Below are 14512 nucleotides of genomic sequence, written 5' to 3' on the forward strand. Positions count from 1 at the left end.
TTCACCCATTCCCCAAAGCTAGTACTGTTTTTGCATGAAAAATCTTAAAAATTTTAAGAGATAGGCATGGTAGGCCCCCATCGGGAACAGAGTTAAGCAATTTGTCTTTGAATAATATGGTTCCAGTTAAACTGGTTTCTAACAGACTTTGAGAGGGGCCTACTCTTGCCATGTTGAAGAACTAGCAAATCCCTGTGCTAGCTTTAAAAGCTTCTTTTTAGTTTTAAAATGCTTCTTTGAGCCCCAGCTATGCTGTAGAGGGTAAGTTAAGTTGTTAAAGGCTGATGCAAGACATTTCCTCACTCCAGCAGTTGAGAGCTAGCCTCTCAGTCCTTGCTACTAGGGAAACATGGGACCTGAAATCTGATCTTTCCCAGAGCAGCAGTGTAAGGTACAAGCCTGCTGGACTGTCCCTGTAGGTTTTTTTCCCTGGCAGTGAGAGAGCTCACTACAGCTGATTTTAGGCGACTGTACTAACCAGGAGAACTTCTGATTGTTGCAGGCCAAGCAGTGTCAATTCTGGGGGACTGAATAGCTGACCTGTTAAGTATCCCTAATTCTGTTATTATTCCCCATCCCATACACAGCAGAGAATAACTTGTGCATCCGATGAAGTGAGCTGTAGCTCATGAAAGCTTATGCTCAAATAAACTGGTTAGTCTCTAAGGTGTCACTAGTATTCCCTTTCTTTTTGGGAATACAGACTAACACGGCTGCTACTCTGAAACCTGTCATCATGCAAGGCACTGCATTTAGCCGTATGGAGTGGAAATCTATCAACTTCATGAAAAGGAATGCATCCGATGAAGTGAGCTGTAGCTCACGAAAGCTTATGCTCAAATAAATTGGTTCGTCTCTAAGGTGCCACTAGTCCTCCTTTTCTTTGTGCACAACACACTCAGATCAACATGCCCCAATCATAGGCTGGGATCTGCTTGAAAACCCCTCTTGGTAGTGAAGATAAGAGCTGGGCCGCGATCCTCCATTTTATGCCAATTCGCTGGGATCCTCGCTCGAAGGGCCACCCCAGCCCTTGAGCGGGGCAGGGGGGGGCTGCTTGGGAACATCTACAGCTGGCTCCGCGCCACGCGCAGAAAGAACATTTCCCGCCTTGGAGCCGAGGCGCGTCTTCCAAATGACCCCCAGTCCTAGCCCCAAAGCCCGCGGTGCCCCAGCACTTTCCGCGGTGGGAATGAGCGACGCTGGCGACGAGCGCCAGGAGAGTTGGTCAGGCGCCAGGGCAGCATCGCAGCGGTGCAGATTTGCTGCAGCAGCAGCGTTTCCCTCATGGTGGGCCTTTGTCCCTCAGGTGACCCTGGCCCGAGGCGACCTTAGCCCTGTGGCCCGGGGGGGCAGTGAGGAGACGGAGCCTGACAGAGGTAGGGTAGAGGTGAGGGGCCGGGCAGGGGCGTCGGGGGCCGCGAAGCGGCACTCGGGGGGGAGCGGCGGCAGAACAGGCGGAGGGAGGGAGGGAGGCCGGCCGGCGTCTCCCCCCGCGCCCGTGCGTCTCCCTCCCCCCCGGGGGCGGTGCGCGCTGACGCGGCAGCGCTGCTGCTCTCGGCCTAGGGGAGTCGCACAATTATGAGAAGGAGCCGCCGGGCCAGGACCGCCACCGCCAGCATTGGGTCCCGGAGCAGAGCCGAGCTCGAGCCGCCCCGCTCTCCTCCTCGCCCCTGGAGCGCTGTCCGCTGCCGGCCTCTCCCTGCCCAGCCCCCCGCAGCCGCCGAGCTCAGCCCCGATAGATGGAGACAGGCCCCGCCACCGCCGAAGCACGAGCAGGAGCAGCCCGGGCCGAGGAGAGCCAGAGCCGGCGCCGAGACCCAGCCCGACCCTGAGGAGAATGGTGAGGGGCGGGGGTGGCTGGGCTTGTCTGGTCTGGGCTTGTCCCACCTCAGCTCCAGCTCGGCCCCGGGAACCGCAGTGGGTTCGCCGGCTTGGAGCGAACAGTCCCCGCCGGCTGCTTCGAGCCCGAGCCGGCCAGGGCCGCTCGCGCCCGCCCGCCCCCTTGGCGGAGTGGGGCATGGGGCTAGCCCATGGCGGTACCCCCCCGGCTCCCGGGGCTGTTCAGCAAGGGGGGTACTGACGCCTCACAGCGCGCTGTCATAGGCAAGCTAGTGGGGCGGGGGGGAAGAGCCGGCTCAGGTGTTTCCGTCGTAATGGGCCCAGGTGTCGGCTCGCCAAGAGGGGCGCGCAGCTCTCCGAGAGGTCACTGCACATTTCCCGGGGCGGATGGTGTCTTCCTTCACCCTGCGCCCTCCAACAAAGCGAGTTTGGTGTCAGAATAACCCTCTTGCTAGTTTTCAGTGTTTGTGTTGTCTCGTTATCCTCTCTCGGGACTAAATAATCCAGGTTTCGTCATACTTTAGATAGGCAAGAGCTTGCCATTGCACGGTATTTTTCGGCATTTATCGTATGTAGGCTTGGAAGGATTTGATTTTTACCACTAAGCGTCAATTTCACCACACTCACACAAACCAGTGACAACAATTTTTCATCAATAATAATCGAAAGAAAAATGCTGCTTGAGATCTTATTCGCGTTTGATTTGTATATTTTAACATGTGATGTTGGCAGTTTGTGTTTGTAAAGGTTCTAAAGCTTTAACTTCTTAAATCTTAACATCTGCTGTCATTAAATAATTATTTTCTGCCCTCCCCCCACCCGCCGAAGTTTGTTGCAACTGTGAAAACTTAAATGGCTGTAAACTGGAAAAAAATGCTTAAACCCCATAATTTTGCACAACTGAAAATTTTAATAAAAGCTTAAACATAAACATTGATAATATCTGTCAAAATCATGAAAATTGAATTCTGCCAAGTGTAGTCACATGTGCGTCTTGATATAACCCACATTGTAGTATTGCTGCATACCGTACTGAGAATTTGAATCTGGGGTCTACCAGTTCAGCTCCTTTTCTCTTTGCTTAAACTGCTTGCTTGTTTGGGTCTTGTTTCTATTCAAGAATATCACTTAATTGTGACACACAGTCTTTTTAATAACGTACCCCTTTAATCATTTGCCTAGTCAATCAGAATTATTTTGTACACAGCTATATCTTTCTGAGACTTAACCAGTCCTCCATTTTAATTTTTCCTGCCTATTTAATTCTTACATGTCATAACTTTGTGTAAATAATGAAAATACTAGAGTGCAGGTCCTAATATAGAGCCCTTTAAGACATTGCTACTTCCAGCCTTCTGCAAAGTATACTCAATTTTAATTTTAACCTTCTGTTTTTAATTACTAACCAGTTCTTTATCCCTCTGTTAATTGCGTAGCTGATGCTTAGAGTTGGTACAGCAATCCATCATGTGGAACTGGTTCAAAAGCATTCCGAAAATCCAAATAGTGGTAAACGATAGATTTAATATTCTATCTAGACTAATGTTTTTAATTTTAAAAATATTTTATAACATGACTTATTGTGTGAAACCATATTGAGTCTCACCTAGTATATTGTACATTTCTATACACAACTGTTATGCCTCTTACTAGTACAGATGTAGGATTTAGAAATTCTAGGACAGATGCTGAAAATTAGACTTCTCTATTTTAAATATTGGGACCTAGATTTGATGAGTTGACAGATTGCATCACAAAGTTTCATCCTGTATTTGTTAGTCACAGTATGTAACAGGAATGTATTGCAAATTGATCCTTAACTGTCACAGGTTTCTGGGTTGAATTAGCATTAGCTGACTTACTTATTTTTTCTGGCAGTGTAGTAGATGCATCATAGTATCTTGTACCTCCTGCTTTCGTTGGTGTTTGTCAAATGTTTCCTGATATTCAGAATGTTTTATTTAAAATTTTATTTTGTGCTAAATTCAAGATGGTTTTTAAACAGTCAGATCCTTTATAGAATATTTTAAATTTCTGAACAGTTAATACTAGAAAAACTTGGTATGTATTAGGACCTGATTGTGAAAACACTTAAATAGGTGACAGGTTTCAGAGTGGTAGCCATGTTAGTCTGTATCAGCAAAAAGAACAATGAGTACTTGTGGCACCTTAGAGACTAACAAATTTATTTGAGCATAAGCTTTCGTGGGCTAAAGCCCACTTCATCAGATGCATGCAGTAGAAAATACAATCGGAAGATATATATACAGAGAACGCGAAAAAATGATAATAGCTCACCTTAATCGATTATTCTCGTTAGAGTTGGTATGGCAACGATTTTTTCATGTTCTCTGTATGTATATCTTCCTATCGTATTTTCCACTGCATGCATCTGATGAAATGGGCTTTAGCCCATGAAACCTTGTGCTCAGATAAATTTGTTAGTCTCTAAGGTGCCACAAGTACTCCTTGTTCTTTAAATAGGTGAGTAAGTTAGAAATCAATGTGATTACTCCATGACTACAGTTATTTAAGTGTTTTCAGAGTCAGACCTTAAATTTGTTTCAGTTTGGGATACTTTCTAATCTGTTGTTCAGAGGGGGGAAAAAGCGCTATTTCGTTGTATTAGCAGGCTTCAGGTTGGATGTTCATCTGCTCCTTTTATCTCTTGCTGTTCTTATTTTCATAATTCTCACTAAACTGGGAATGTCTGAAGGCATTTTAAAATGTGACTTCTCATTCGGCAGGGAGATATGACGAAGTAGTGTAAGCGTAAATGTTTATTTTACAATCTGACCATGTAATTCTCCTCCCTCTATGTATCTCTCCACTGGCTCTGCCTAGTCTCTCACATTTCAATTTAAGCTTCTTGTCCTGGTCTTTGAGGCTCTGCATAATTCCCTCTACTTATCCAGCTTTGTTTCTTATCATGTTGGCCCTGACTTCTCTGCTCCACTAATGATAACAAACCTGGATGCCCCATTCATTTGCTTCTCCCGCAATCATCTCTACCGTTTTTCCATGCCTTCCCTTCCTTAAACTGATGCAGTAGGCCCAAATCCACATCCCTCTTCTCCTTCAGAGTCCTTAAAACGCACCTATATTGTAATGCTAACACAATGTGGCTTTTTGTACCCCTGTAGTAGGGAGACTAGACACACAGATATAAAGAGAGAGGTGTTGAATCTTTAAAAGAGGCAAAGGTGTTGAATCTTGTTACTTTCTGAGGCTACAGCTACGCTAGAGAGCTTACAGCAGTAGCTGTCAATGTAACTTTCGTCGCTCGGGGGGTAGTTTATTCACACCCCTAAGTGACATAGGTTATGCTGACATAAACTGCAGTGTAGACATAGCCTCAGCTAACAGACCTGGTCCTTTGGCTTGAGGAGTAGACGTTTTTGTTTTTGGGTTACATCTAGCCTGTGGGTGTTGAACCTGGGACCTAAAAGCATAAGGAGTTCATACATATGCTTTTGTTGAGTAATTATATAATCTTGTTGCTCTGTTTACGTTCTCTCTTTCTCCACTCTACTGTTTTGTTTTCCCTTCATTGTGTTGTGTCACTTAGATTGTAAACTTTTTGAGGCAAAGACAGAGGATGCATATTTTTTTTGTGCTCAGTAAATAAACTAACATGGAATACTTCTATTCCACATTATTTAAAACAAAAGGTTGTCCCATACCTATTTGTTTCATTTTAATAAGAACGTAAAACTGCCATTAATAATCTTACCATGTGAAACAATCAGTTTGACCACATTTGTTTGAAAATATTGTACCTTTGTTGTTGCAAATAGCACCTGTGGCTTGCTAAGAAGTGTGGTTTAAAACCCCCCTCTATATATACAATTTATAGGCAATTTGTGACAGCACTTTATATACAGTAGAACCCTCAGAGTTACTAACACCTTGGGAATGGTGGTTGTTTGTAATTCTGAACAAAACATTATGGTTCTTTCAAAAGTTTACACCTGAACATTGACTTAATACTGGTTTGAAATTTTACTATGCAAAGAAAAATGCTGCTTTCCTTTATTATTATTATTTTATTTTAAGTACTTTTAACCCAGTACTGTACTGTTTTTTTGTCTCTGCTGCCTGATTGCGTACTTCCGGTTCCAAATGAGGTGTGTGGTTGACTTGTCAGTTTAAAACCCTGTTGCTCATAACTCTGAGGTTCTACTGTAGTCAGTTTGTTTCTTTCTCCCTGATGGAAACACTATTCCAACCCTGATATTCTATGATTCTATTATATATATCAGTGGGAGGGAAGAACACAGTGTCCCTTTAAGCAATATTTGAATATAGTTTAGATTGTGATTACAAGATGCTGATACTAAATTTGAAAATTCAGTATTTAACAGAGAGGTTTAGTATTTGTGAATTCTGCTTTAAAATTTGAAAGAGAAAGGTAAGGAAATGATCCTTTAGTATATTTTACCCAAAAAAGATATATTTTACTGATGGATTTATTTCTTTTGAAATCTCTTCTTTTCTTCAATGGTGTCTACTTTTATTATAGTATTTGCATGCTGTATTGATCTGGTGCAACATTTACTTTTTTTTTTCCCCCCAAGTCTGAAGTAGAGTTAGTAATGCAAGTTGGCAGTAAAATAGTGCATGTTGTCCAGAATTAGTTATTGTCTTTGAGATAAAGTTTCCAATTTCCAGTTTAAATAATTCTCTTCTAAGGGAGGGTTGAGCAGTGGAGTGGATGTCTGCTTAAAATTACCAGAAGAGGTGTAGCTAAAACTGCTTAGGAAAGCTGTCATATTTTCTAGTCGACAGCAAAAAAAACCTAAATAAGATGCAATGCCTGGATATGTTTTCTCCAATCTTACAGTGACCAGTGTTTGAAATAATTTTTTTTAAAACTGTGCAAAAAGTTACAGTGAATTTTTGTTGTTGTTGTTGGATGGGGGCTTTGATTCAGCTTTTATATTTGTGCCTCTCGCGTATTAAAATTTGAAACATTATTGGATATTTAGTTTATTTAGAATAACGTGAATACTAAGTAATTTTGCAACCCTTTGCTTAGTAATGTATCTCAGGTTGGCATACTTTTAAGTGGTTTGGGTATCTAGGTAGATGCGACAGGACTGTTAAAAATACTTATTTGCTTAGGACCACTGGTTCAAATCCAGGCAGCCAATTTTTGAGTAGATAAATTGAGTACCAGGCAGCTTACTACTTCTGTGTGTCTTGTTCCTTTACCACTGTAGTCTTTTTCTCTTGCTTGGATGCCTGCAATCTTGCCTCCCCACAAGTCCATTAAAAATGTGACTGCTAAAATAATCTTCTTGGTTTGTTGCTGTAATGCTCCTCCCCCCAAGCCCTTTCATTGGCTACCCTCCTCCATTGTACCAAACATAAACTTCTCCTTTCTGTCCAGCTTGTTGTGTTATAGCAAGGTTGACTCATACTTTTGCTCTGCTAACGATGCCAGCCTTGACCACCTATTTTTCTGACAAGCACTTATGCACTTACTCTTAGGGTGCTCCTCATGAGTGGGGGAAAAGCTCCCAGTCAAAATCCAAGAAGCCACCACCTTAATCTGCTTCAAATCCCTCCTAAAATTCACCTCTGCTGCAATACATACAGAAATTCAAATGAGGTAGCAACTGGGCAGATGGAAAGTTGTGATCACTGCTGCTGAATGGCTGAGAATTGCGCACATCCTGTTGTATTTTTTACCTTGCCTCCACTGTGCCCCCAGCTCAGCCCACTTGTTTGTCTCTTAGGGCTTGTCTACCCTAGCCCCCCGAGCGACATATTAATTTGATTTATAATTAGTTTGTGAAGTAAAAAGTTCTGTATCAGGGGTTGTCAAACTTCATTGCACCGCAACCCCTTTCTGACAACAAAAATTACTACACAACCCCAGCAGGGGGGACCAAAGCCTGAACCCACCTGAGCCCCACTATCTTGGGTGGGGGGGCCAAAGCCAGAGCCCCATCACTCTGAACGGGGGATGAGGGGCAAAGCTGAAGTCCAAGGGCTTCAGTCCCAGGCAGAGGGCCTGACACCTGAACTGTGTGGAGTGGGGCTCGGGCTTCAGCCCCAGGCCGTAGCAAGTCTAAGCCAGCAAGTCCAAGTTCTGACCCAGAGTTTGAGAATCGCTGTTCTATATAAATTAACAAACTGTTTGGGACTTTGTGTACACTAGCGTTGCATTTATTTATTTGGGAGGGTGAATTTAGGAGTAAACTGACAAGAAACTGATTATTTCCTTATTATCAGTGTCTGTGTTTAATACCTCCATCCCCCCCAGACACAAACTTTTAAAAAATAATGTTAAGGTCATAAAAAATTGAAAAATCAAGGCATTTCTAAATATGGGTCTTGATTTTTTGGAGTAACATATCACTATGCAAAAAGAGTACACCATAGGTATGGGTCTTATTGGTTTTTTGTCACAGGAACTTGGCATTATTATGTAGTTTTTATTTTAACCCCCTCCCCCCAGTCTCTCACATGAGGCTATATATAAAATGTGCATTATATACCTGATGGACCAGAATAGATGTTACTCTCTTGACTAAATATGTAGTTGCGGGTGGAGAATCATACTTTATGGGTCAGATAAAACAAAGGGTTCATTTGGATTAGTTCCAGCATCCTGTGCACTTTATGTAATTAGGTCATGTGCTACCCTGATAATACTTTATGGAAATATAGGTACAGTATGTACTCAAGATAATTTTGCTAAGGTTTATTCTTTCCCATCTTTTTAACGTTTAAACTGAATGTTTTTGTAAAACATACCTGTACAAAAAAGCATCTAAAATCTTAAAATGGCAGAATTGATTCTGTCGCCTACTCATTAGGAAAAAGCAGGGACTGGGTTTGGATATCAACAGAAATATATACACACAATCACTGTTGATTTACTTTCTGGTTAACTTTGAAAAATACAGATATTTATGAAGGTGCTGACATACTTCTAGTAGTGTGAATAGCACCTTTGTAGCACTAGTAGTGTGCCTTCTTTGTTTAGGGCTTTGAATTCACTGCATGATCAGAGGGGTTTACACAGTTTTAAAGTGCTTGTTGTAGATCTATTTCTATAGATCTACAGGAAATCTTACTCAGGATCTTGGCATCCATGCTGAGCAGCCAGGTTCCATTGTAAAATCCTGTTTTTATCCCCAAACAGGTAAGGCCTGTAAACTGCCAGATTTACTCTGACAATGTTTCTGCAAAGTTTGACTTGTTTCAAGTCACTTAAAAAAACCCCTGATTTGAAAATGATTTTGTTTTAATGATCTTAGCCTGACCTTGTTTTAAAAAAGCTTACTACCCTTTCAAACTCTTTGCATACTCCAATGTCTTCAACTTGTGCACTGTATATATGTGAAAAAAAAAATAGGTTGTATTTGTGGATAGTTTTGAGTCCAGTCCTGCTTCCATTGACTTCAGTATGAGGTTTTCTTGTTTTATTTGACATTGATTTCAGTAGGAAAAGGATTGGGCGCAGTTTGTGAGCATGGTGCCCTCTACTGATTGGCAACAGCATGAAAAAAGTATGGGTGCCAACACGGCTGATAGGAGATCTGTTAACCGTCTCAAGTAATGGAGACCTATATGTATTGGAACTAGTGTCCAGGGTTCTAGTCCTGGCTCTGAAAACTGGAATGCTTTCTGAAATTTTTGAGAATACTCTATTACATTAATAATAATGTACTGAGATTAAAACACTTTTTAATATTTTTGGTGAAATGTCTTAAAGATATTTCTTCAAAAACAGACTCCAGCGAGAAACTGTAGAACTGGAATTAATTTGCAAACTGGACACCATCAAATTAGGCCTGAGTAAAGACTGGGAGTGGATGGGTCACTACAAAAACTAATTTCCCCCTGCTGATACTCACACCTTGTTAACTATTTGAAATGGGCCACCTTGATTATATTGGCCTCATTAGCACTACAAAAGTGATTTCCACCCCTTCTTGTCAACTGTTGAGAATAGCCCACTTCTACCTTAATTGAATTGGCTCATTAACACTGATCCCCTACTTGGTAAGGCAACTCCCATCTTTTCATATGCTGTGTATTTATACCTCTCTACTGTATTTTCCACTCCATGCATCTGATGAAGTGAGTTTTAGCCCACGAAAGCTTATGCCCAAATAAATGTTAGTCTCTGAGGTGTTACAAGGACTCCTCATTGTTTTTAATGATATTTGTCTCCCTCTGTCTTCCCAGTGAAATCACATTAAACTGTGACATTTTATTATAGGTAGCTTTTTCTGTTTTTTTACAAGCAGTTTTTATATACAAAAATATTTAAAATTATTTAAGACACCAATACTATGTCAAAACTAGACAAGGTTTTCTGTGAATGAAACCAATGGAAGAAAAACTGTGTGCGTGTGTGTGTCTTTTTTCACATGTATAAGTTTTCTCAGGATCTAGGACCTAACATAGATAAACTGCTCTAATAGCAGTAACAGTTGCTTCTTGCACGTTACTGAAGCTAAGTGTCAAATTATGAATTAGGTCTGGAAAAATTATACATTACTTGCATGTTAGTTTTATTTAGGGAATAATATAATTGAAATATGTACCAATATAATTTCAAAATTTTTTCCTCAATGACTAGGAAGTCATTATAAGTCCTAAATAAAGGCCAAAGTGATGCCACTTGCTGCTATTTTCTTTCTCTTTTTCTTTTTTTCTTCCTTCCTTCCCAATTTTTGTAGGGGTAAAGTAACATCACATTCTTGCGATTTTTGACACAAGCAGGAATTCATTCATGTAAATTTCTTTTCAATTATAGCTATAGGTAGGATGACTTTGGTACTGCCTTTCTCCATGAACGCTGCTAGTCGTGGTTTAATATGGTAAATATGCACTTTTTTCACAGTAGAAAAAATATGTTCACCTAACTCAGTCAAAATCAAAATGGCAAGTGTGATAGCTTGAATTTTATATCATGCAGTAGTTCTTCTTACCTTTCCCTGCTCAAATGGTTGGTTGTTTCCTCGGCTTCTAGATTTCCTGCAGTCACTCTTTTCATACTTCCATCTTGTTTGGTATTAATGCAAAAATACATCTAGAGGAGATGGAGGAACTTGCAGCTCCTCTCATTGTATAGTCTGCTTGTATGTGCCTGATGAATTTTTAGGATTTCTTGTATGCTTGACAGCTGAAATCCAAGATCTGCTTTTTTCTTCCTTTTAAAACAAATAATTGTGTAAGTACTACAAGGAGAGAATTGCTTCTTGTCTAATCTGCACTTCTTGAAAAACACAGGAATTTAAAACTGGAATTCTTGCCCTTATAAACAATAATCTCTGTAGCTGTCCTGATAGGAAACTTGTCTTTAGCTAGCTCTTGCTGTCTATAAAATGTCCAGACTTTGGACAAAAATATTTACACGACCTTTGTAGATACAGCTATCATATATAAAATATGAATGCTTCATCCTTATTGAACTTCATCCTTGGGGTATAAAATTGGGTTTTGAACTGGAATTTGGCCATACAGCTGCTCTGTTCAGCAATGGGAGCATTACCCTAATGTGGGGAGGATCTTCTGTTGCACAGATGCTCCTACTCCTCCCAAATACTTCAGGCCTGGAGGGTGTGGCTACAGAAAAATGGACATTGCAGAAACACATTGCATTAAACCCCAGTGCAGTTTTCAACTCTGTTAGGTCACCAGAGCAGCCCTTATTGTGCCAGAAGCAGTGTCACTCTTCTATCTAGCATAGCTAGTGCCTCACATAGAAAAGCCATGATGAACTCTCTACCCTCTTCTTCCCCTCTGATTTTCTATAATCAGCTTGTTTGGCTGGTCTACCTTTGTTGTTCTCACTTCTCTTCCATTCCTCCTTAATGTGCATGGGGCCACCCTGTTTAATTTTTGACCTGTCTATATTACATCTAATGGCGCCAGATGACCTGAACAGATCTCATGACTAAAAATTGTAGTGTGAATGAAACTAACTGTATTCCTGTATCCAACTGTGGGGATGGGGTGGGAGGGGAGTGGCAGCAGGGTGTGTGTGTGTGTGTGTGTGTGTGTGTGTGTGTGTGTGTTTAGGGAGGGAGGAGCTTTGATCCAAACTCTTTTCTGTTGACCTACATATCTGTAGAAAAATGTAGCTCTGGTAACTTTACAGTTCCTCTAAGTTAAAAACCATACTCTATGTATATATTATGAAATGTCCAGAATGTATCTGTCAGTTTTTAACTAAATGTTCATATAGGTTTTCAGTTGTGGATATCAAAACAGGCTGTTTTGTTCTGTGGAAGTCTTGTTTTTGTATTTGTTCATTATCTCATTTGCTTCTGGCTTAGGAAACACACAGATAAGTGAACATATACATAATACTCCATTACATGCCTTTCTGAGAAGGGGATGGTAATAACATTAGTAATTTTAAAAGTGTAAAAGGGCTGTTTTTCATATGACTCTGCTTTTGTGTTCTTTTCTTTAGCAGATTGTCTAATTAATAAAGGCAGTAAGCTGATATTTTAGGTCACATGAACTTCTTTTGAACAAGTGCATAATGTGATATAATCGGAGGGTCTAATAAATACATAATATGCAAGTTTGAAAACTACCTGGAAGAAGTACTTTTATGATATGGAGTTTTGTAAGATTTTTTTTCTCCAATATTTACTCCTGGGGGGATTCTGCATGATTGTGGGCCTGTAGAAAATGCCCCCCTGCAGAATTCCTGTGCTTCCCTGCATATAATGGCAGGGAAGCTGTGCGGGGGATGACTGTGGGCACAGTTGGAGGGGGGCAGTTCCCCCCTCAAAAAAAACACAGGTGAGGCATGGGGGGGGCACATGGGGTTATGTGCCACTGCATCCCTCCCTCCCCCCCAACCTCCCCAGTTTCTGCAAGCGCAGAGCTGCCCAGCTGAAGGAGCCTGCCTCTGGGCTTCGCTGACACTGCAGCCTGAATGCCGCCTCCTAGTGCCAGAAGTGCTCCCCTTCTTTATGGTGGGAGTCTTCCTGTTTTCTGTGTAACAGTGAGTGCCTAGGGTGAGGCTGGGGAAGTGGGGAAGGAAGGGGGTGGAATAGGGCAGGGGGAGGAGAATGTGGGAGTGAGGGGAGGAGGATGGAGAAGAAAAAGGGATAGGGGAATCGTGGGGCGGGGGTCGGAGGGCGGAAGGGGAGCCCGGCATGTGACTTCCCCTTGGCAGCAGCTGTAGCTCCCCAGTTAAGCAGGCCCATCAGACCCTCACCCTGACAAGCCTGACCCCCACCCCACTGATCCCCAACCAGCTGTCACTGGGCCCCCACCCCATCAAGCCCTAGCACCCAAACCTCCCCACTGAACCCCCCCCACACTCAGACCCCTCCTGCTGAGGCCCAACCACCTTTACCTGGATCTCCTACAGAATCCCATTGCCCCTGCACCTGGAATCCCCCAGCGAGTCCCTGTGCATACAGATCTCCCACTGAGCTGCCCCTCCCCACTTGGATCCTGCTGGGCTGAGCCTTCCCACCCACACCTAGTGAACCTGGAACAGAGGGGATGGGCCCCAAGGTGTTTCTGGGGCAGGCCCAGCCCTTGCACTGTCAGGGTCAGGTGCAGCCTCACTGCCGAGTCCCTGTACTGGGGAGGTGTGGGCTTCATGGTGATCTCCCACCTCAATGCAGTCAGTGTCCTGTGCTCCCCACTGCCATGCTGGAGCCACATTTATTTATTGACAAATAAAATTTGCAGAATTTTAAAATATTGTCCACATAATTTTTTGGCTCAGAATTCCCTCAGGAGTAAGTACTGAAGCCAAGTTTAGGGAGGAATGTATTAGAATTAACTATTTAATTTTCAGTACTTGAAAAATTTACCTGACCCCTATTAGCAAGTAGACTAAGCAGTAAGTCAAGGTTAAGGTACCTGTACCATGTTGAAACTTTGGGCATGTCTGCACTACAAATTTAAGTCAACTTGAGTTACGTCAACATACAGCCACTGCTGTAATTAAATTGCTGGTGTATGTCCACGCTATGTTCCTTATGTCTGCGGAATACATCCACATAAGCAACTCTTGCATCAACACAGAGAGCAGTGCACTATGGGTAGCTATTCCACTGTGCAAGTGGCCATCGTCTGCTGCAGAGTGTTTTTGGGAAGGGTTTGCAATGCCTCATGTGGGTAGGCTCAGTGTCCCATGATGCAGCTTTCTCCATCCCATCATCCATGGGCTTCCTAGTATGTTTCATGCTACTTTTCAACAGCCCCTGTAAACTGCCTACCTGCCATCTGTCAAAAAGCATAGATCCAGTGTTGCTCTCCAGTACTGTGATGAGCATTGTGAATACTGTGCGCCTGATTCTGCATTTTATGAGATGAGACTCTGATGCTGGTTTCTGCCCTGCTGTGTGCCATGGACAGAAACAATTCAAGATTGCTGCTGTCATTCATCGAGCAACTACACACGGTGGACCATCGGTTCTGGGCTTGAGAAACAAGGACTGAGTGGTGGGGTCACATCATTATGCAGGTATGGGACGACAAGCAATGGCTGCAGAACTTTTGGACGCACAAAGCCGCTTTCCTGGAACTGTGTGTGGAGCTCACCCCAGCCCTCCAGTGCAGGAACACCGAAATGAGAGCTACATTAACAGTGGAGAAGTGAGAGGCGATCGCTGTGTGGAAGCTGGCAACACCAGACTGCTACCAATCAGTCATGAATCAGTTTGGA

The 14512-nt window shown here is 42.6% G+C and overlaps 1 protein-coding gene across 5 annotated transcripts in view; it reads left to right on the forward strand.

Annotated features, from left to right (window-relative positions):
* Positions 1-1525: 1525 nt before the first annotated feature.
* Positions 1526-14512, forward strand: part of TRPM7 (transient receptor potential cation channel subfamily M member 7) — a 133267-nt gene continuing 120280 nt past the window's right edge. For 3 of the 5 annotated variants that reach the window (XM_043523966.1, XM_043523965.1, XM_043523968.1), the window contains exon 1: positions 1546-1843. In XM_043523966.1, the coding sequence (XP_043379901.1) occupies positions 1841-1843 (3 nt within the window). In that variant the 5' untranslated portion in view covers positions 1546-1840. Of the gene's footprint in view, positions 1844-14512 lie in introns of all 5 variants that reach the window. The other 2 variants (XM_043523967.1, XM_043523964.1) reach the window with 2 other exon arrangements.

This window comes from Chelonia mydas, chromosome 10, assembly GCF_015237465.2.
Source record: "Chelonia mydas isolate rCheMyd1 chromosome 10, rCheMyd1.pri.v2, whole genome shotgun sequence".
Classification (NCBI taxonomy): Eukaryota; Metazoa; Chordata; order Testudines; family Cheloniidae; genus Chelonia; species Chelonia mydas.